Raw genomic sequence first — 19,747 nt, 5'->3', positions numbered from 1 at the left:
ACAGCATAACGTCCTGTCTTTATGTAATTGCACAATGCATGATACTGAATAAATAGACTTTAAAATGGTTAAAGTCTAATCGTGAGTTCAAAGTCCATAGAAAATCAATCGGCAACAGTTTTGAGTCGATTATTTTGTCAAAAAATACCAAGTTGTTGGTTGGTTGTAAAAAAGAAAAAAAAAAAAATACAACAACGGCATTTGAAAACATTTAGTCTATGAAATTATTTTTTATTTTGCGCCATCTTTTAGGTCAAATCATTAATTTATTTATCATAATTATAATAACGACAACGCCAACAAGAACAACACTAATAATTACCCAGTTATATTAATCAATACTGAAAATAATTACTGGACGTTTCAGTTATATCAGTTTGGTATGATAACTTTGAGTTTTGAGTCCCGTATGCCTGTTCGTGTCAACATCGTTCGTTCGTGTTAACATCAACTGCAAATCAGCTTGAATCGTTCAGAAATGCTAAATCAAAACCCAAATGAAGTCACTCTGGTTGTGAGGAAGTCTTTAGTGTGTCTCTAAAGCAACCTAATGTGTTTAACTCATCATGACCTCCGTAAGGATTGTTGGATAGCGGTTGAAAGCCTAATGCAGTGAGTCAGTCAGGGTTATTTTGTTCATCTCTAATGTTAACGTTTCAAAAGTGAATTATGAAAAAGGTGCATTTGCTCTTCGATGTTCGTGCTCAGACTTTGGCGGGCCGCAAGGGGGAATAAATCAAACGCACCCGTGTTTTTCTCCTTCATAGCGGGCGGCTCGTCATGTTAGTGTGAAGTTGTGAAAAGTTGTCAACCCGAGAAAAGCAGAGAAACTCCTCCCGTCTTCAAATTATGAGCAGTAAGTGAACTTTTTAAACTCAGCGATGTGTCGTGAACCAAGCATTAAGTTAACAGTTCGTAGTCAAATCAAAGTACAGTGTTTTAATTATGCCCACTGTTGTGAATATGAGACTTTATTGTTTTTTTAGCTAGCGTCTGAAGCTGTTTAAAAGTACCAGCTACTTAACTGCTAATTGTCGGTACTTAGCTAACAACATTTAGCCAGCCAAGGAAAGCTGGCTAACTGGTTACAGTAACGTAACTTCTGCACTTAAATGACACCACCTGCTTATACAACAGTTTAACTTAGTCCAATTTACTTGAGCTAGCTAAGTACTTATATTTAGTAGTGGAGTTGTAACACTTTGGCTAATACTTAGCACTTTTCCTAAACATTGCTTGTTGTGGTACGTTCATGTTAGCTTAGCTAACAGGCTAGCTGGCCCTTCGAGCACTTGTGGCATGGATTTCTTTGGTGAATTTCTTCACGTTAACCACAAAAAAGTTAGTTATGTTTGCGAGGTTGACCTTGCATACACAATGGGGTTTTCCCTCTTGTTGGATACAACGTTAACTCAGTTTCATGGTCTGCCGCTTCAAAGCGACGAGCTCCTTTTCTGAGAACTGATCTTACTAACTCTCCTTCCGCAGATCAGCAGCAGAGTGAAATGGCCGCGGTGGGGAGCGGTGGAGGCTTCAGTCAAAAGCGAAACACAAACTCTCAAGTAGGTTAACTGGAGGCCTTCACTTTGCGTTATTGCCAGATCCAATGATGAACTTTAACTATACTCCACAGTCATACTCATTGAACCTGATATTTATTTCCTTTATGTTTGACTGGGTCTGTGACTCAGTCTGTGTCGGGACTTGTACGGGGTTGTTGATTTTTCTCTCCTGAGCACATGTTACTGGGGTGGGGAATGGGCAGGTAAATTTCGCCCACACGGGGTGTTCCCGTCAAACCCCGGCACTTCGTGTGTATTTCGCTCGGCCCATTTGGCTGGCCTTGGAGGGGGTGGCTAGAGGAGTGTGTCAGTTTATAGGGTAAAATAAAGTGTGGGAGGGAGATGGGTGGGTTTGGGGGGAGGGGAAGCCGAGCCCGCCGCTGCTCTGGAAAAAATGTGGTCCCTCCCATACTCTCCCACCCTGCTTCCCCCTCGGACTTAACACTCCAGCCCACTCCCTGAGAAGAGCTGCAAAGGGACTTGCATGGTAAAAAAAAAAAAAAAAAGAGTGGGTTTAATGTTATCAGTGGAGTTTTGGAAGTGTTGCAGTATAGCATGTTTAGATTTTTCAAAACAAAATATGCCTATTTGTTGTTTTTTTTAATCCAAATTAAAAACCCATCACATGAAAGTATTTTTTTTTAAATCTCAAATTTAAAATTCTTTGGCCATTTCAGTCCAGGCCCCACAACTTAAGATTTTAAGTCAGTTCTTAAAACCCTCTTTTATCTTCTCCTAGTTTTATCAGGTCTACCTTTAATTAAGGCTATTTTACTGTAACTGTGTCCTTGCTTTTGATAATCTTGTAAGATTATTCCGCTTCATATATATATCAGTTATATTTTACTTATCTGTTTGTATTGTAAAGCACTCTGTAAGTTTGCCAATTTCATTAATTATTGTTAGGATGACTGTATTCGTATTATTATTTCCTTTAGTTTACAAATTTGAACTGCTTCACCAGCTTTAAAATTGCTCAGAAATATACGGCATGACAGTCATTTATGCTTTTTTGCCAAACTGCAGCATTAACATGTACGGTAGATGGTAACATTATATGTTTGCTTTCTAAAGTTCCTGTCTTCTCTTTTCCTTTCATTTATTTTCTTTCTAGGACTCACAGCAGCCATCTCCTCTCGCCTTGTTGGCAGCCACTTGCAGTAGAATTGACACCCCAGGAGAGAACGATTCATCTTCAGACCAACAACAACAAAACCAGCAGCACCATCTTGACCTAAACCAGGGTGTTTTCACCTCCAGTGCCAACGGCTGGCAGGTTATCCCTCTCAGTGTTCAAGCATCGTCAGGCACTAACACAGTCACTACCGACACTTCAGGGGTGATGACAGGAGGAGACCCAGGCAAGAGCAGGCAGGTGCTGTCATCAGTAGCAGCTGCTGCAAGCACTCAGGGACAGCAGCAGCAGCCACAACAATATGTAGTAGCTCAGGCTCCATCAATGCAGGGTCAGCAGGTCCTTACCACCATATCAGGTGTGATGCCCAACATTCAGTACCAGGTTATTCCTCAATTTCAGACAGTAGATGGCCAGCAACTGCAGTTTGCACATGCTCAGCAAGATTCTGCTGTACCTGCTGCAGCAGCACCAGGGCAGCAATTTCAGATAGTCTCCTCTCCTAATGGCCAGCAGATCATAGCTGCAACCAACAGAGCCGGTGCAGCAGGAAACATCATAACAATGCCCAGTCTCCTTCAGGGAGCCATCCCCTTACAAAATATAAGCTTAGGCAATGGTTTGTTACAAAACCAGCCCCAGTTCCTGGCAAATATGCCTGTGTCACTAAATGGAAACATCACTTTGTTGCCTGTTAGTACTGGAGCAAGTGGCACAGGGGGAGATGCAAATGGTGGAGGGGATACAGGGGGAAACCAGCTTATACAACAGCAATCACAACAGCCAGTGTCTTCCAACAGCGGGGCAAGTTACATGACAAGTGCATCCACTGTCACCACACAGACCTCCTCTTCTTATGGAATGACCCAAACTCAAAACAGTAATGGAGCAGTGACAGGGACATTTCAGCAGAACACAGCATCTTCTCTGGGTGTCCCGATACAACCAGACAACAGAGATGGGCAGCAGCCCCAGCAGATCCTTCTCCAGCCTCAGCAGGTTATTCAAGGTGGAACGCCCCTCCAGACCATCCAGACTGGTACTGTCACAACTGCAGGCGGTCAGGTATTTGCAGCTCCGACACTCAGCCAGGAAGGGCTTCAAAATCTTCAAATTATGCCAAACACAGGCCCCATCCTCCTGCGCACTGTAGGCCCAAATGGCCAGGTGAGCTGGCAGACCATTCAGATCCAGAGTCCAGCAGGAGCACAGATCACTCTGGCCCCAGTGCAGTCTCTCCCCCAACTCGGTCAAGCTCAGGGAGCTGCTGCAGCTGGAGCAGTGTCTGTCAATACAGTGCAGATCCCAGGCATCCAGACCATTAATCTCAACACGCTTGGAAGCTCCGGGCTTCAGATGCACCAGCTGCAGGGTGTTCCCATCACCATCGCTAGCACAGCAGGTCAGTCAATAGCTTTCTGTCCAGGAATAATTTACATTCAGTGTAAAAATGAATGTATGCTATTTATTTTTAAAAAGTTATTTATTTTCTAAATGATAGCGTGCTATTTTGAGAAGTGAGCAAGATTAACTTATTGTATAGTTAGTATACTGTAGTTAGAGTGACTCAGGGAAGTCCAGTGAACCAACATGTAAAGAACAACCATATTTGTACTAAATGGTTTAGTTGATTCTTTAGTTTGCTATTTATAGTCATTACTTTTTAGAAATGTCAATGAAATGTCTTTGCATTTATTTAGGCTTGGATCAAAATAACAGGCTGTGATGAACTTTTTAATGCAACTTTAGTTAGTTTTTTGTTATTTTAGACAAGATGGAAAGGTTCAGGTTTTGTATTTGTATAGCAGTAGATTGACCGGCAGTTAGACTGAGTAAACATCTAAAGTAGCCTAGAATAGAAAATTAGGTTTACTTCCTTTGTTTTTTCCTAGATTGTTGCTCTGAAATGCAAACCATCTTGTATCTCTTGATCTGATCTTTGTGTGAGGTGCACTATACCGGTCGAACCAGTTCAGCTGGCCTGGAGTTTCCCTGAGCTCTTTGCTGCACTGCATGTGTTTGTGTTCATGTTTTAATTTTGTATTTTTTGGTTACACTGCTTCTCTTCAGATGATAGTCACATTACAGTACTATAGCTCTGTATTGGCCACTTCCTTCTCATGGTAGTGATGTAACTTGACCCCCCCCCCCCCCCCCCCCCCCTGTCTTTATAGGAAGCTTTGTGTCCAAAACCCTCATGACTTCAGTCACTGGCAGCCCCTCCCATTATATTTATACGCTTGCTAGTCTACTCATCAAATACTTACCCTGTGTGGGGAGTAATTCTGTCATCTGTCATCCTTATTATGAAATCATGTGCTTCTGATGAGAAACGTATGTAGTAGCCTTTGTTTGGACTACACCAGTGGTGAATGGGCAGTTTTTCTGTGCATCATTGTCAGCGATGACATTAAACTAACGTTTACTCACCATAGCAGTTAAAGTCTTGAGGGCTCAGCTCAGCTCTATTTGACCGTTACTGGACTTATGATGTTACTAAAATTCAAATAGTAACCAGTATTTGCGCTGCCAAACCTTTCTGAACATCCTGGACTTAGTATTGTTATTTGATTCTTTAGCATTATTGAATAAATATATTGTAAATGCCCCTAAATGATGAAATATCAGAAAGTAATAGGTGAAATTCCTGACTTCTCATGACACTGGAAATGACTTACTCTAGATCTTATCAGAAATGACCTACATCTTTTAGCTGCAGGCAGTGGGTAACATACAGTTGAGGCTAGTACACATTGTTAACACACACAGATGTACCTGGTTTACCCTTTTGGTGCCTCTGCGTTTAATAATAACACCAATTAAAGGTCTCTTTCACATCTGAGAGTTTGACATTTTAATAGGCTCTTAAAATCAAGCAAGCTGTCACCTCTGCGGGGAATGGATTTTCCTACAGGAAAGACTGCTGAAAAACGTATGATAAATGTACATTTAAAAAAAATCATACTATTGTATTAATTATCTTGCACTTGAATGTTTTCTCTTCCATCACTACAGGAGAGCAGGCATTGCAGACAGGCGGAGAGAGTTTGGATGATAGCGCAGCTATGGATGATGAGGATGTAAGCCCGCCGCCTCAAGGACGACGTAATCGGAGGGAAGCCTGCACCTGCCCCTTCTGCAAAGATGGAGAAGGACGGTATGTAGTATATTATGACTGCCTTGTTGTCCAAACATTTTGACTATGCTGTACTTATTTAGAAGGCGATTTAATTTGGCATCTTAATTTTTCCTTTCATTAGGTAACTTCTCACATCATGCCATTTTGTTATTTTTCTAATATGAATTTTGTGATTAATGTTAATACATTCTCAATGAGGTGCAAGTTATTTTACTTCACATTATTACCAGAAAAACACATTTTCATTTCACCTGATTGTACGCAGTCACCTCACAGAGAAGCCTCTGAATATCACACGGAAAGATCACTCTCTCTCTCTATAACTCTGATGTATGGTTTTCACATCAAGCAGTGACCCAACTAAAAAGAAGCAGCACATTTGTCACATCACTGGCTGTGGGAAGATCTACGGCAAGACATCCCACCTGAGGGCCCACCTCCGCTGGCACACAGGAGAACGACCATTCGTCTGCGGCTGGTCTTTCTGTGGCAAACGATTCACCCGGTCGGATGAGCTTCAGCGCCACAAGAGGACGCACACAGGTACAAATGAGAACTTAGATTAGTGTCATTGTGAGAAGGACATTGAATTGCTCACAACTGCAAAGGTGGCTCAAAGTCCAATATGTATTTTTAAAAGTTTTTTTTTTTTTAAAGGTTTTGGTGTTGTGCATGTTGGCTCACTGTCACAGTCCTTGCTCACTGGGACAATTGAATAGAATGGAGCCATTGTTCATGTTATTAATAACATCTATGATTTCTTCCTGTCAACTGAAAATATCTTCTGTGAAAAACCCCATTGTTGTCTTTAATGTAAAACAAGTACAATACAACTGTGTGCGCAGCAAGTCAACATGTGACAGAGGCATATTTGCCTTTTCATCATGAGTAGGTTGAAGCTTCCATCATCTTCATGTCTAAGACTATTTGTTATGGTAGTACAGTGCGTAAGTGTAGTCTGGGGCCTGTCAAAGTCTGAGGGAGTGACCGCTGTAATTATTTAACACTGACTTTTGTTAATCCCCCTTTTCAGGTGAGAAAAAGTTTGTTTGCCCGGAGTGTCCCAAACGCTTTATGCGCAGCGATCACCTCTCAAAGCACATCAAGACCCATACGAACAAGAAAGCAGCAGCCGGTGCCAACAACAACAGCACCACAGTCTCCACTGACGCTGCTTCCCCTGCAGCAGGAACAGAGGCTGGCACCGGAGCAGTGTCAGCCAATGACCAGCACACCATTGTCACCATGGAAACCTTATCTGCAGAGAGCATAGCTCGATTAGCCAGCAGTGGGATCAACATGATGCAGGTGGACCTTCACCAGATTAATGGCAGCAGCTACTAAGGATGGTGGAGGAGCAGGAAGATGGCCTTGATAGATGTTGCATTTGGACATTTGGGGTTAAAAAGGGCACGTCTGACTGTAGACGCAGAACCTCTCAGAGGCCTCAGACAGGAGAGGTGATCGCAGATGAAACAAAACAGATGCAATTAAATTCGAAAACTGAGGCAGGAATATTATTTCCATCTTGTATGTAGATACCTGTGGCATTTAAGGATCAGAGGTGGATGAGTTTGATTGAAATGTTAGATTAGAGAATTCTTCATGAAATCTTATTTCCCCTGGATGGAAATGGCACTACACTAACATTTATCCCACTTAAAGACCCAATCTTACTTGATGGTGGGATTGCAATAAAATGCACAGACCAGCACACTTCATGTCGAATTGGTAGCTAGTAATATTCTCTCTACAAGCTTCTTTAGTGAAGAGATGACACTACTAAGTCAGAGTCTCACTCTTGTGACCGAGGCTGTGAGCTTCGCTACTTGTCCCTCTTCACCTCAGATGTTTCCTGCCCTCTCAAACTGGGCTGCTGTATCCTGAGGCTGATTGGACCACATCAGCCCATAAAACCTTAAGTCCCCCCCTAAAACTGAAGGTGTAATTATCTGGATCAGCAATTGTTGGCTTTTCAGATTTATGTTTGGGAGACCTAGTTCACAAACTAGTATTCACAGTATCATAGGAATAATATGCAAAGTGTTTTAGGGTGGACTGTTTAGAAGAGGACTGGAATACATGAGGTCACGACCTGGTCAGAGCTAGAAGCACTAATTAGTGTGAGGATGTAGGTGTGTCAGGGCACTGAAATCCTGAGAATAACTCTTTAACCTCTTATGTAGGTACACACATTCAAGCCATCATGCTTTGATACATTTATCATAGCAAAAATATTTTGATTTTTTTTTAATGTATATATATATTTTTGGTAAAGGCTACAGAAATCCTTAGCATAGGCAGGATCATCTTACATGATTGCAAGAGAATGGCCTTCAGTTGTATGAACCTCTCATGCACAATCAATCTTAATCTTATGTTATTACTTTTATATATATATATGTAGATGAAATGTGTAAACTTAAGAGCCTTTCTGTCATAGAATAATGTATTCTATACAGTCCAGATCTTCCCAGTACTTCTTTTTCTTTGGTATACTTACCTGAAACTTTGCCTTGCAGTTGCTGTTGTTGGTTTCTATTTTCTTTCTGTGAAAAAACCTTTCCTTGTTTAGTCATATCTGGTCAGAGTGAAGTATTTTGTAATAATGTCCACACAGCATAAACATGTAAGCTCAAAACCAAAGGTTCATACTCATTTTATAAGAGAAACTAGGAAATCTTTCTTTGGTCCATGAACTTTCTAAAAAAATTTTTACTCTTGATATGCATATGTTGACGTTCTTCTAACTGGAATAGATCCAGCTCAAGGCAGACCTCGGACACACATCCCTTTGTTGTTCAAATAAATAAGTTGCAAAATGTATTAAGGTGACCTTGTGGTTATATCAGTTTTTCTGAAGATTTGCTTCTCACCACTGTTTTCTTTGCTTCAGTATTCTGCTTCATTTGACATAACTAAATTGTAACTTGTGTAAAGTATGTTTAAAAAACTATGCTTTGAAATTCTATAGTTCACAAGACAAGTGCTCTTATTTTTTTTTTCTGCCCCGTTCTAAATAAGGGATTTTATATTGTGTGTATACAACTACTGCAAATGCCAACAGCTGGATTAAAATTATGAATATACTCTCTCTTATTTCTTTGCAAACGTGTGTCTCAACTGGACAAACAGAACAATCAGTCGATCAAAAACTACTTTATTCATTTAAAATCACAGGTTTGCAAGAGCTCAAACAGATTCAGAGAAAATAAAAACAGATTGAACAATTGCTCCCCCTAGTGCTGAAATCACATCTCCACGTCATCATCCTCAGTCTTCAGTTTGTTTCGGAGGCTGTAAGGAGAGGAATAATACATTTTAGATGTTCCGTCAGGTTCTATCACTTTAGTTCAGCAGCATTATAACCAGGCTTTTGATACAGCTTATTAGGTCCAATCCCTCGACTGAAAGACAGTGTTTGCTAAAAAGGGCAGTAAGGCATAAGGCATTTCTGCAAGAATCCACCCTGGACCACTTTGTTGGACCTGTAGTGTCTTCATGTAAATATACAAATAAACCATCTTTTATATTTTCCAATGTAAGAAAAAAAAAACGGATTATTTAAATTATATGTTCCTGTTAAAGTAGTCAGCAATTTGAGAACACGATCAAATACTCTTCTGGTGCATTACCCCACCTGCTGAGGTAGGAGTGGACGTCAGAGAAGCCGTGGTATTGAGCCAGTGGGAACAGGATGCCAGTTGGGCAGCGGCCCTCACGCTGGCGGCAGAAGCTGCAGTTGCAAATGCCTCGACAGGGGGGGCACTTCCACTCCTGAAAAAAAAAAAAAAGGTCATACTGGTCAAAGAATGACAGAAAACAAAAAGGCATAGAATTATTTATTGTCAGTGCTTCCTGCATGATTATAGTCTGAGTTAAAAGACTATAATATCAGACAAACCTATCCCAAAAGACGTGCACCATGTTAAACACTTAACTGACTGATATCACAGAAAGACATAATAAATGTACATAAGCAAAAAAACAAAACAAAACAGGATTAAGCTTTACAGTATGAGAACTAATCCTTGGAGATTTTAATCAGCATTTCTTCAACAAGTGAAATAGCAGTTAATAATGTTAGAAATGTTTGTGCACCTGCCCCCAAAATCTCGCTTTAGCTTTGTTCATGTGCAAACCTCAACACTTATCAACAGTAAATCCTGAAACAATGCATCCTTTTTTTGCATCTGCACAAGTGTAGTGTGTGTGCTGGTGTATCAGCAGCCTGACCGGATCGAGCAGCGCCTTCCTGACGTCCTCCCCGTATCTGTTCCTCAGGCACGGCCCACAGAACTGACCCTGAATCCCACGACAATCCTCACTGCGGCAGCACGTCTTAGTGTCAACAGTTTTCTGGCGGCACTGGTGACATGTGGAGCCCTGAAAACACGCAAAGAAAAATCAACAGAGATGGTGGACAGGCGCACAGACAGTTTTCGTACATTTCAGAACATCTAGAAACAACTGATTTGGCTAGAAAATACCCAGACATTGGCCTCTGGCTGTGAACTCACTGTGACTCTGTTGTAGACTTTATCAGTCATGTTGTCTGCGACCAGCTGGAGCTCATCCTCTGTGATGTCTTCCACAGGACGGATTAAATGAGGTTTGCACTGATTAGGCCGTGAGGGGCCGCGGCGCTGTGGGGCTCGGCGTACCTGGAACACAGAGGCAAAAATAATGATGTACTTTGCTTGAACTTTTACACAGAAACTGACAAGATACAGACCTACACAAAGCTAAACACAGACCTACATGAAGCATAACACACAGCCATCTCTCACCATCTCACATTACATATTAAAATTAGGAAATAGATGAAAAAAAGAGGTTAAAATACACTGATACAAATATAAAGACCCCAGTTTTAACTCTCATTACTCATCCCACTTTGTTTTTGTGAACACCGTTCTTCACAGGAACAATTAGACAACCACAACGTAGGGCATCCCTGTCTTTTTCAAAAACATTTTTACCTGGTCCTTGATAAATGACAGAACTGACCTCCAGCAGCTCCTCCTCCAAGCTGAGCTCAAGTTCTTCCTCCCGAGGAGCTGAAGAATCCTCACTTCCCCCCATCGAGCGGGTCTGTCTGCGGGACGCTCGCTCTGGGTTTCTCTTGGACTCTCCTCCAGCTCCACCGGAGCGTGGTGGGCGCTGCAGGTGAGGTTGGATGAAATCACTAGAGTACACTGGTATGCAAAGAAATACTAAACTATATATTATAATTTCTGAAGAGAAAGAAAATGATTTTAGCTAAATATGTTGAATCACATTTTGTTTACTGCAGACTTATCTTAGCTATCTGTCCATTTTTCGTAATACTAAATATTAAAATTTGCTCATTTTCCAATTCTTACATCATCTTCTACTCACCGAGCTTCTCTCTTTCGTCTTCTGCTTGCCTGCTTGTTTTTTCAGAAACCCAGCACCTCCTGGCATTTTCTGCAGGTCTGCCATCAGCTGTGCCAGCTGTTAGAAAACAGAGAACATAAAATGCATTAAAGACATGGAAGATAACAAATATCTTGAGTCACTGTAGAACGGCAAATTTGACAGCACTAAGAGTAGAACTAACAGTATGTTTTCATTACACCAATATCACCATTTCCAGAACTTTACACTAGTTTGGGAGCCCGAGCTTTAAATACACCTTCTTTGTCACATCAATCTGCCAGTTTCCAAGTGCTGCTATACTGTATGTGGTTCAGTGTTTCTTGTTTACCATTGCTTTGTTGGCCTTGATGTTCTGCTCTCTCTTGGCCAGGAAAGAATCTGTCACATTGTCTCCTGAATCAGACCCAGCATCCTCACAGGTAGATCGCTGAGCCACTGCTTCTTCTTCATCTTCAAATTTAACATGCCTCTGCTTCCTTGCCTGACTAGTCTTTCCTGCCTTCTTCGCCCCTCTCTTTTCTGTCCACTTCTCTTCCTCCTCTGCCTCCTCATCATCGGTGGACTGCTGGGTAGAGGGAGTGGAGCGGAGTGCCACCCTCAGTCTGAAGGGCTGAGCACCAGCAGATGGTTTAGATGTGGCTTTCGGCTTCTTGGGGGAAAGGTCAGGCTGGGCTTCATCTTCATCTTCAAAATTTGAATTCTGGTGGATATAAACAGAGGTAATTTCTCATTTGGCTATGGTCACAACACCTAGCACCATAGTTTTCACAGCAGAATTGCAGAGTTGCAGTAGAAAATAAAAGGCATAGTCTCAGCTGCATTTAAGTGAGAATGAATAAGCTACTTATGACAAATCTTACAGGGTAATATTCTTGATTTGACAGAGTATATATCATAAAACAACCAAACTAAATGCCCATTACAATTAAATCCAAGTTTCATCGATTCCGTTTCGTATCTTATGTTGTGTCTGGGGACATTAAGGCCCTAGCTGAAGCCAAAAACGTACCTTATCGCTGAGTTCACGGTCAGAAAAGCCGTAAAATGTTCTATCACTTTCAGAGTCCTCCGCAAAAACATCAGCTAAAACCCCTGCCTGAAGACAAATATATCAACCAAATTAGGTTAAAGCATTATATTGAGGTTTAGTACATATTTAACCAAATAAATAACACTAAATAACTTTACCATCTTATTAATGACTATGGTGGACTGTGGACAAGTCTAACTGCCGAATTTTAGTTAGGCCAACCCACGCGCAGGTACCAGTCCAATTAATCTGATTGAGAATCGGATGCGCTTGTTTTGTACATTAGGACAGCGAACAGAGCGTTGAACCAGACTTGGGTTAATATAGCTTTCTTTAAACTCCTCCCTCAAGGGGTGAACTGAGTGGCTAAACATGCAATTTCATGTCTCTCATAATGCACTGTATTTGAGTCTCAGCAAAGGTGAGTTTGTGGGAGAGAGGCAGTCTGGGAAAAATGTGGTGAAAAGTTAGAAAACATTTACTCATTGTAAATCAAAATTATGATACTCATTTTATAAATTTAAAAAAACTTTCCTTCAAGTTAAATCCGAGGAAGTCAAAATTCAGACTTTTTAAGACAAAAGTCTGAATTTATTTATTAATTTTTATTAAAACTAAATATACAACTGAGGCTGATGATGATGTCATCAGTTATGCAGGTGTTTTTGATGATAAACCAAAGTACACATTCATCCTCTTACCTGATGATGGTACTAACATCAGAGTCAGGGGATAACCAAAGTCAGTAGGATTCATCCTCTGGGCACCATGAATGTCTGCACAAAATTTCATGGTGATCCTTTCAGTTTTCCATAGAAGCAAGCTGCTAGCGTGTGGCTAAAAATTTGACTTACAGTGAAATATTTAACAAATTTTGATTTGAAGTTATAGTTTTGATTTAGTATCTCAGAATTGTGACTTAATTTGGTTTTAGTTTTTTAAACCTATTAACTTCTATGCCATAATTTTGATTTACCACGTGTGTTTTTAGTGTGTTTTAATTGTGATTCCTTTCTTGGTGCAAATCATCAAACCTTAATTTCATATGTGATTGTAAGACTACAATAAAATAGGTAAACAAAAACAATCATGGTTGCTGTCTCTGAGTTATAGTTATAGCTTCCTTCTGTGACCCCCGGAGAATTTGCCTGAAAGATACATGCAGCATTATGCAGGTGTGGGACAGTGGGAGGGATGCCGGGAAACGTGGGAAACTCCTCCTACATTCCCAGGACTGACAAACAGTCGCTCCCTACTTGGCCACTCAGGTCTCAGAGTGACCATGATCCTACAACGCTGCTGGGCGATTTTGGCTGTGGGTGAGTGCACTCTCTATATTACAAAAAAAAAAAAAAATCCTTCTTTTTCATCTTAAGCTGTATGTGTGTTTCTTTCTGCTTTTGTGGTATTTTTGATTGATTAATCACTTCTAATTTGTAGTTTGATAGCTGATAGTATTTAGCAACTCAGTAGAAGAACTTTATTGGAAGTTTTTTGTAGGGAAATATTAGTAACTTCTTAAAAAAAAAAAGAGTCTATCAATGGATGCCCTGTTACTACAGTGCTGATTAAATGTACCTGTTTCTTTAGTGGATCATATCACCTGGATCAACAAATTTCATGGACCAACTGAATAGAAAAGATTATTTGAACTGAAACTTGAAATTCACTGAAATTATTTTTGAGGCAATGTCCAGTATCAGGAACAGTGTAAAAGCAAAGATGTGTATGTAGGGGGTGTTTATAAGATGCACATCTGGGTCTCGTCTTGTCTTACCCACATAAAGATCACCCAGGACCAAGTAATAATATTAAATCCTCTTCTATTGGTAGAAACATCACCAGATAAGTTTAGTCTTACAAACCCTAAGACTTCATGATAGCTTGTAGTTAAATACTTACTTTAAAAAGAGAAACTGTGCATTATTTAACAATAAGCTGAAGATTCTTAGTTTGCGAGCACTATAGAGTGCAAGAGTCACCATGAAGCCCAGATCACAAACCATATTGTTACAACCACAGAGAAAGGGTAAGCTCGGCTGGTTAAACCACATCTACAGCTGTTGTTTGTCTTTCTTCCTCTTCCCAGAAAGCATCTTTATATGTATTTCCAGCCAGTTTTTACTTCAGAAGAGACAGTGTGTATTCCATGTGACGCCTCAGAACAACAAATACGTGACTGCTGGCAATGTGAGCGGGTCGGTGCAGGTCTGTGAGAACACCCACTGCTGTGTGGGATATTTTCTGATCGTCAATGGCCAGCCAGAGGTCGACCTTCTTGGTGAGAAAACCTTAAAACTAATTAGGTGACTGGACCAGTGCCTATGAACTGGACCAGACTACATGCTAGATTGCTGTTGTGCTATTATGAAGAGCCATGGACACTTTTTGGACTTTAGCTCTTTATCAAGTGATTTAAAATGTAATCAAATTTAAGCCAGTCAATTTCAGGGCATCCCTGACTGATATTAGATGACATTAGTTATTTATTGTAAAGTATATGTGTATTATGTTGTAAATATAGGCGAGTCTACAAGCGTAGTGCAGCTCTCTGCTCTATGTTTTCTTTAAATCATCTATGGTGTCGCTGATTTTTCTGTTGCAGCTTGTGACATTGCTGAAAAGTCCTGCCCAGATGCAACCTGCAAGGCACAAACAAGGTTTAACAGTCGCCTCATTAAATGTGTATGCCACACAGACTTCTGCAACAGCAACATCTCTTGGACCCCAGACTCAGAACAGCCTGGACTCACCTACTCTTGTTCTGCTGGTATGATAGCAATAAGGTTGCTGCCCAATCTTTCAATATCACTTTCATCCCACATAGTGATAAAATACTATTCTGACATTATACCAGCATGAGATATGTTCTTTTCATCACAGAAAATGTTATTATTGTTCCAAAAGACATCTACCCCCGCACCTGCACCCGTGTCTCCTGAAAACAAACCACTCTTCTTTAATTTGAATTTGGTTTAAGCTGAAAAATATCAATCTGAAGCTGATGCTGTGTTTCCTTTGACATTATTTTTTAACATGCAACACTTCATTTAACACTTAATTAATACAAATTAGGACTTAAACTTTTCCTCTCTGATTGCACATAAATTGAACATTTCAGGTTTCCTCTTATGTGATTAAACATTTAATTGATGAACTTGACAAAATTGGATGTAAAACAGCATTATTCACCATTCACAGCAAATATTAACTTGTGCATTTTGTTTTCTTCATAGATGCAATCATGAAAGCTGTTGTAATAATCCTGATTGGAACTTTGCTCATCCTGTGCTTCATGATCGCTGCTGCCAAATGGAGACGCCTCTTAAAAGACAAAAGTAAAGTCCTTTTTGTGTCCAATTCAGTTATTTTTTTTTTGGGATAAGAGTTTCACTTTCAATTTGTGCCAGTTTTTCAATTTAACTATCTACTTCAGAGGATGACTTTGGGAATTCAGGTATAGATTGTATCAACGTATTGATTTGCTTTACTAAATACAGTAGCAGAAAGTGGGAGTTAAACAAGAATAAATCAGTTGCCTTTACCGTGGGCTGTGCTGCCACAGTTTTATGATATAATCAACAAGATTGATAAAGTGAGTGACAGTCAGTGTTTTTGTAGGTGTCAACTAGGAACATACTGAAAAGGTGTTTATTGTCTTGATCCCTCAGATTTTGAAGACAAACTCGGCTTCAGCTACTGCTCATCCTGGGAACATGACGTTAATATAACAGCCCCTGAATAATCACTCTTACTGCCTTAGAATTGGATTCACAACAGACAGGCTGCATAGCTGTTTCTGTAAAAACATTTAATAGATAGTGCTCTTTTGTATCAAATACGCTCTCTGCTTCTCAAAGGACTCAAGGAAAACATTCTGCAGCCATGTTTCCACATTTCTTAAACTCAGATTCGGTTCTCATGATGTCTTTGTTTGACCTTGGAACTGTTTCATTCTTTCTGCTGGACTGACCTTGGTGTTTATCTCTGCCATAATACTCCCTTTTACCTGCGTCTTTTCTTTGTTACTCTTCAATCACATTTTCTCATCTGGCTATTCGGTGAGGCTTTTTTTAAAAATGAACTGTGGCTTTATTTGTAGTGTCACATTACCTTCAATGAGTGTGTGTTAATTACAACACTTTAATTATTTTAGAAGGGAACCTACAAGTCTACCCTCATGATTATGTTGTCTCACCACTGTCTTCCTGCCAAACAACAAAAACCACTGAGATTGATGTAGCTGACATTGAACTGCAGCAGGTAAGCCTGACCATCAAATGCATTTATTTTGGATGATATTTTCGGTGTGCTTTCAGCGTGGTTAATCAGATTGTTAGGTGATATCTTTTACAATGCCCTTTTACCTATATGTTCATTTATGATCTTCTTTAGATTTTGGGCCATGGGCATTTTGCAACTGTCTGGCAGGGGAAATACCACGGATCCACGGTGGCTGTGAAAGTTTTCCCTGCAAGCTGGAAACATAAATTTACTGTAGAGAAAGAGGTTTATGAGCTGCCACTGATGAAGCATGCTGGGCTTCTCCACTTCCTGGGCACTGGGAGTAAAGCAAATGGTAGCAGTTTCCTCATTGTTCTGCAGTGTGCTGAATACGTGAGTGGCAACCATTCTTTAATGGAAAATTAAATGTGTTTTCCCATTTTCTAAAAGATGAGGGTGAGGAAGCAACGAAAGGACATAAGTATTTGACTCTTACAAGAAAGTGAATGCATAATCCTGAATATTGAAATTTGAATCCCACTGAAACTTTATCACACTGAAATAGTTTTTTTTTCCTGAAAAACATTTATCTGAATTTAAGTTGTTTGAATTCCCAGTTCAAGTTGTACAATTTCAAAAACTTGAGTATTGATTATTTTCAAGTTGCTCAAATTCCATCAGTCATTTTTGGATCTAAAAATTCCAGTCAGTTGCTTACAAAATTTAAATTGTTATGGCCTTTCTTTGCTTCCATATTAAGGGCACATGTAAATTTAGACCAGTGTGTTCCCATTCAGTTGTTCTCATCAGGATATTTAGCATTTCTTCTTTTGAGAGCTGGATTTATGGTGTCTTTGTAGCCCAGTGAGACGAGGTGGATACCCTGATTATGTACATTTTGAACCTAACTCATCATCTATAGTCTATCTTACAAAATCCTCTCACACTCATATCTTTATTGTGTACCTGAAGCCCGTGTGGCCAGACTCTTTAATGTTCACATTCTTGCTCATGAAAGATTGGTGTCCCTTTGATTTCAGGGTTCTCTCCATTCCTTTCTGAGTAAACACACCACCAACTGGATGCAGTCACTGAAACTGTGCCAGTCTTTATCACAGGGACTTTCCTATCTCCACTGTGACCTTCGCAGATATGGTATTGGCCTGAATATTACTGTGAACAAATGTGTGTGTCTGTGTGTTATGGCATACCTAGGTCAGAAGCATGGCTGTACTATCATGTGCTTATATATGTTCAAATTCTGTACAATATTGAAAAAAAAAAAACATAAGGCTGCATGCAAACAGCTGATATGTTACAGGGGTTCATAATCATAAACACAAAGCAACCTTCACAGTCCAGCAGTATTGCAGATGGGGTGGCATTTGAATTATTCAGATGTGTTATCTGACAGGTGTAGTGGCTGCTACTGAGAGGCTGATGGGCCTAATAAATGAAGTGTGAGTCTCTCTTGATCCATAAAATCCACTGTAGCTAAATATCCTAAATAGTCAGAATCTTTTTAGAACCATGTGTGTGTTTTCTTGCAGATGTGCATAAACCTCCCGTGGCCCACAGAGACCTCAGCAGCTCCAATGTGCTTGTAAAAGCCGATGGTACCTGTGCCCTGTGCGATTTTGGATGCTCCACCATCCTGCGTTCTTGTTCAGGACATCTCAATTGGAACCACACAACAAACACTGAGGTGAGACATACGTGGACTCACAAACTGCTATTGTTAATTCACAGCACAGTGAAATCAAGAAAAGGAAACTGTCAGCTCACCAAAGAAAAACTGTAATACAAAATCTAATAGTGATTCTCACATTTCTGTCCATCTGCAGGGTCCTGCTCAGTTGGGCACACTGCATTACATGTCCCCTGAGATCCTGGAAGGCTCTGTAAACCTAAACAGCTGCTGGTGTCTCATACAGGGGGACATCTATGCTTTGGGACTGCTGCTGTGGGAGATCTGGATGCGCTGTGATGATTTATTTGAAGGTAAACTGCTTTTCAATCTTCTTGAAAAAAAAAACTACAGAAGGAAAGTGCTTCAATTTGTTATATTGATTTCACATGCAGTAAGCACAGGGAACAGTTGGGTGCTCTTGAAAGTAAAATTTGTAACAGGAAGGAGAATGTTCCTCTGGCGCAGATTTTTAGGTAGTGCAAGTAGAAAAGTGAAGTTAAAAGCCTTTATTTAGTCAGGCATAATGGTCACAACAGCAGTGAATACTGTCTGGTTTTCACAGTTTCTGCTTCAACTTTTCTTTTGAGGTTGATCTGTGTAATCATCTGTATCTCTGTGCACTGCTTAGAAACACTTCATTTGGCCACCTGAGAACTGAGGAAAAAAAAAAATCTTTCAGTTTACATTTTTTTTTTTGGTGATTTCCTGCCTCTTTGGAACTAAAACAACAACTCACAATTTAGAATTTTATAAAAAAAAATATTTTTACTTAAGATTTTACAGCATGTCCACTGTAGTGAACAACAGAATGATTTTACTGAAAAAAAAAAATCCAGCAACGCTTTGAAAGAGGCTTACAAGAATTTCAATCAATTTTCTGATGAAATTTTCTAAATTAAACTTAACATTTGACCTGTATCTACAAATGGTGGGGTCCTCTTGACAGTCAGGAGGCCCTGACACAGGTTTGAATCTTTGATTGGGCAAAAAAACCCCACAATCAATCAATGAGGTAAAGTACATGAGATAACATTGAAAGGTCAGGATGTCCTCTATTCAGCACATCAGGACTTAGTAGGGTAGCTCAAATTAGTCAAAAGATATAGACCAAAAACAAATGTCTACCACAGAGGACACAAATGAACAGGCTGGGTCTCAGGAGGCTGGAGCATGAGGATAAGTGTGTTAAAATTAATACAGATGTCTCCATCTGCAGGCAGTGTTGTGCCACAGCATCTGTTGCCTTATGAAGCTGAGCTGGGTAACGTAACACTGGAGAGCCTCATCACGTACGTGTTTAACATGGACAAGAGACCCTCGATACCTAAACACTGGAAGCTGCTGCCACAGGTATTCTAACACAAGTACTTTTTATTTGGACATCTGGTTTTTGTGTTGGCGTGGTAGCAATAGTGAGAGTTTTGACTGTATGTTTGAATCTTTCAGGGATCTGCTCTGCAGGAGCTCCTCACAGACTGTTGGGACTGTGACCCGGACGCCCGACTGACATCTCCGTGTGTTGTAGACAGATTAGCTTCTCTTCAGTCTTGTTACTCTCCATAAC

The 19,747-nt window shown here is 40.2% G+C and overlaps 3 protein-coding genes across 4 annotated transcripts; 2 read left to right on the top strand and 1 right to left on the bottom strand.

Moving 5' to 3' along the window:
- Window positions 1-795: 795 nt before the first annotated feature.
- Window positions 796-8,921, top strand: sp1 (sp1 transcription factor). Of its 2 annotated transcripts, none has more exons than XM_041034049.1 (6): window positions 796-856; window positions 1,489-1,562; window positions 2,677-4,099; window positions 5,713-5,854; window positions 6,189-6,379; window positions 6,870-8,921. In XM_041034049.1, the coding sequence occupies exons 1-6, from the start codon at window positions 850-852 to the stop codon at window positions 7,178-7,180; spliced, it is 2,148 nt and encodes a 715-aa protein (XP_040889983.1). In that variant the 5' UTR covers window positions 796-849; the 3' UTR covers window positions 7,181-8,921. The 2 variants fall into 2 exon arrangements, with proteins under 2 accessions (XP_040889983.1, XP_040889982.1); XM_041034048.1 differs by having other exon boundaries at window positions 6,186-6,379.
- A 139-nt stretch (window positions 8,922-9,060) lies between these two features.
- LOC121179633 (cell division cycle-associated protein 7-like) lies at window positions 9,061-12,460 on the bottom strand. Its single transcript, XM_041034569.1, has 9 exons — window positions 12,428-12,460; window positions 12,249-12,335; window positions 11,568-11,939; window positions 11,219-11,314; window positions 10,847-10,999; window positions 10,357-10,500; window positions 10,073-10,222; window positions 9,477-9,613; window positions 9,061-9,133 (listed from the first exon to the last, which is right to left on the bottom strand). The coding sequence occupies exons 1-9, from the start codon at window positions 12,428-12,430 to the stop codon at window positions 9,088-9,090; spliced, it is 1,188 nt and encodes a 395-aa protein (XP_040890503.1). The 5' UTR covers window positions 12,431-12,460; the 3' UTR covers window positions 9,061-9,087.
- A 1,091-nt stretch (window positions 12,461-13,551) lies between these two features.
- LOC121179944 (anti-Muellerian hormone type-2 receptor-like) lies at window positions 13,552-19,746 on the top strand. Its single transcript, XM_041035108.1, has 10 exons — window positions 13,552-13,588; window positions 14,359-14,550; window positions 14,875-15,039; window positions 15,506-15,607; window positions 16,426-16,532; window positions 16,665-16,893; window positions 18,044-18,198; window positions 18,338-18,494; window positions 19,400-19,533; window positions 19,630-19,746. The coding sequence occupies exons 1-10, from the start codon at window positions 13,552-13,554 to the stop codon at window positions 19,744-19,746; spliced, it is 1,395 nt and encodes a 464-aa protein (XP_040891042.1).
- Window position 19,747: the final 1 nt, after the last annotated feature.

This window comes from Toxotes jaculatrix, chromosome 3 (genome assembly GCF_017976425.1).
Source record: "Toxotes jaculatrix isolate fToxJac2 chromosome 3, fToxJac2.pri, whole genome shotgun sequence".
Classification (NCBI taxonomy): domain Eukaryota; kingdom Metazoa; phylum Chordata; class Actinopteri; family Toxotidae; genus Toxotes; species Toxotes jaculatrix.
This window is presented reverse-complemented; position numbering and strand designations above follow the sequence as displayed.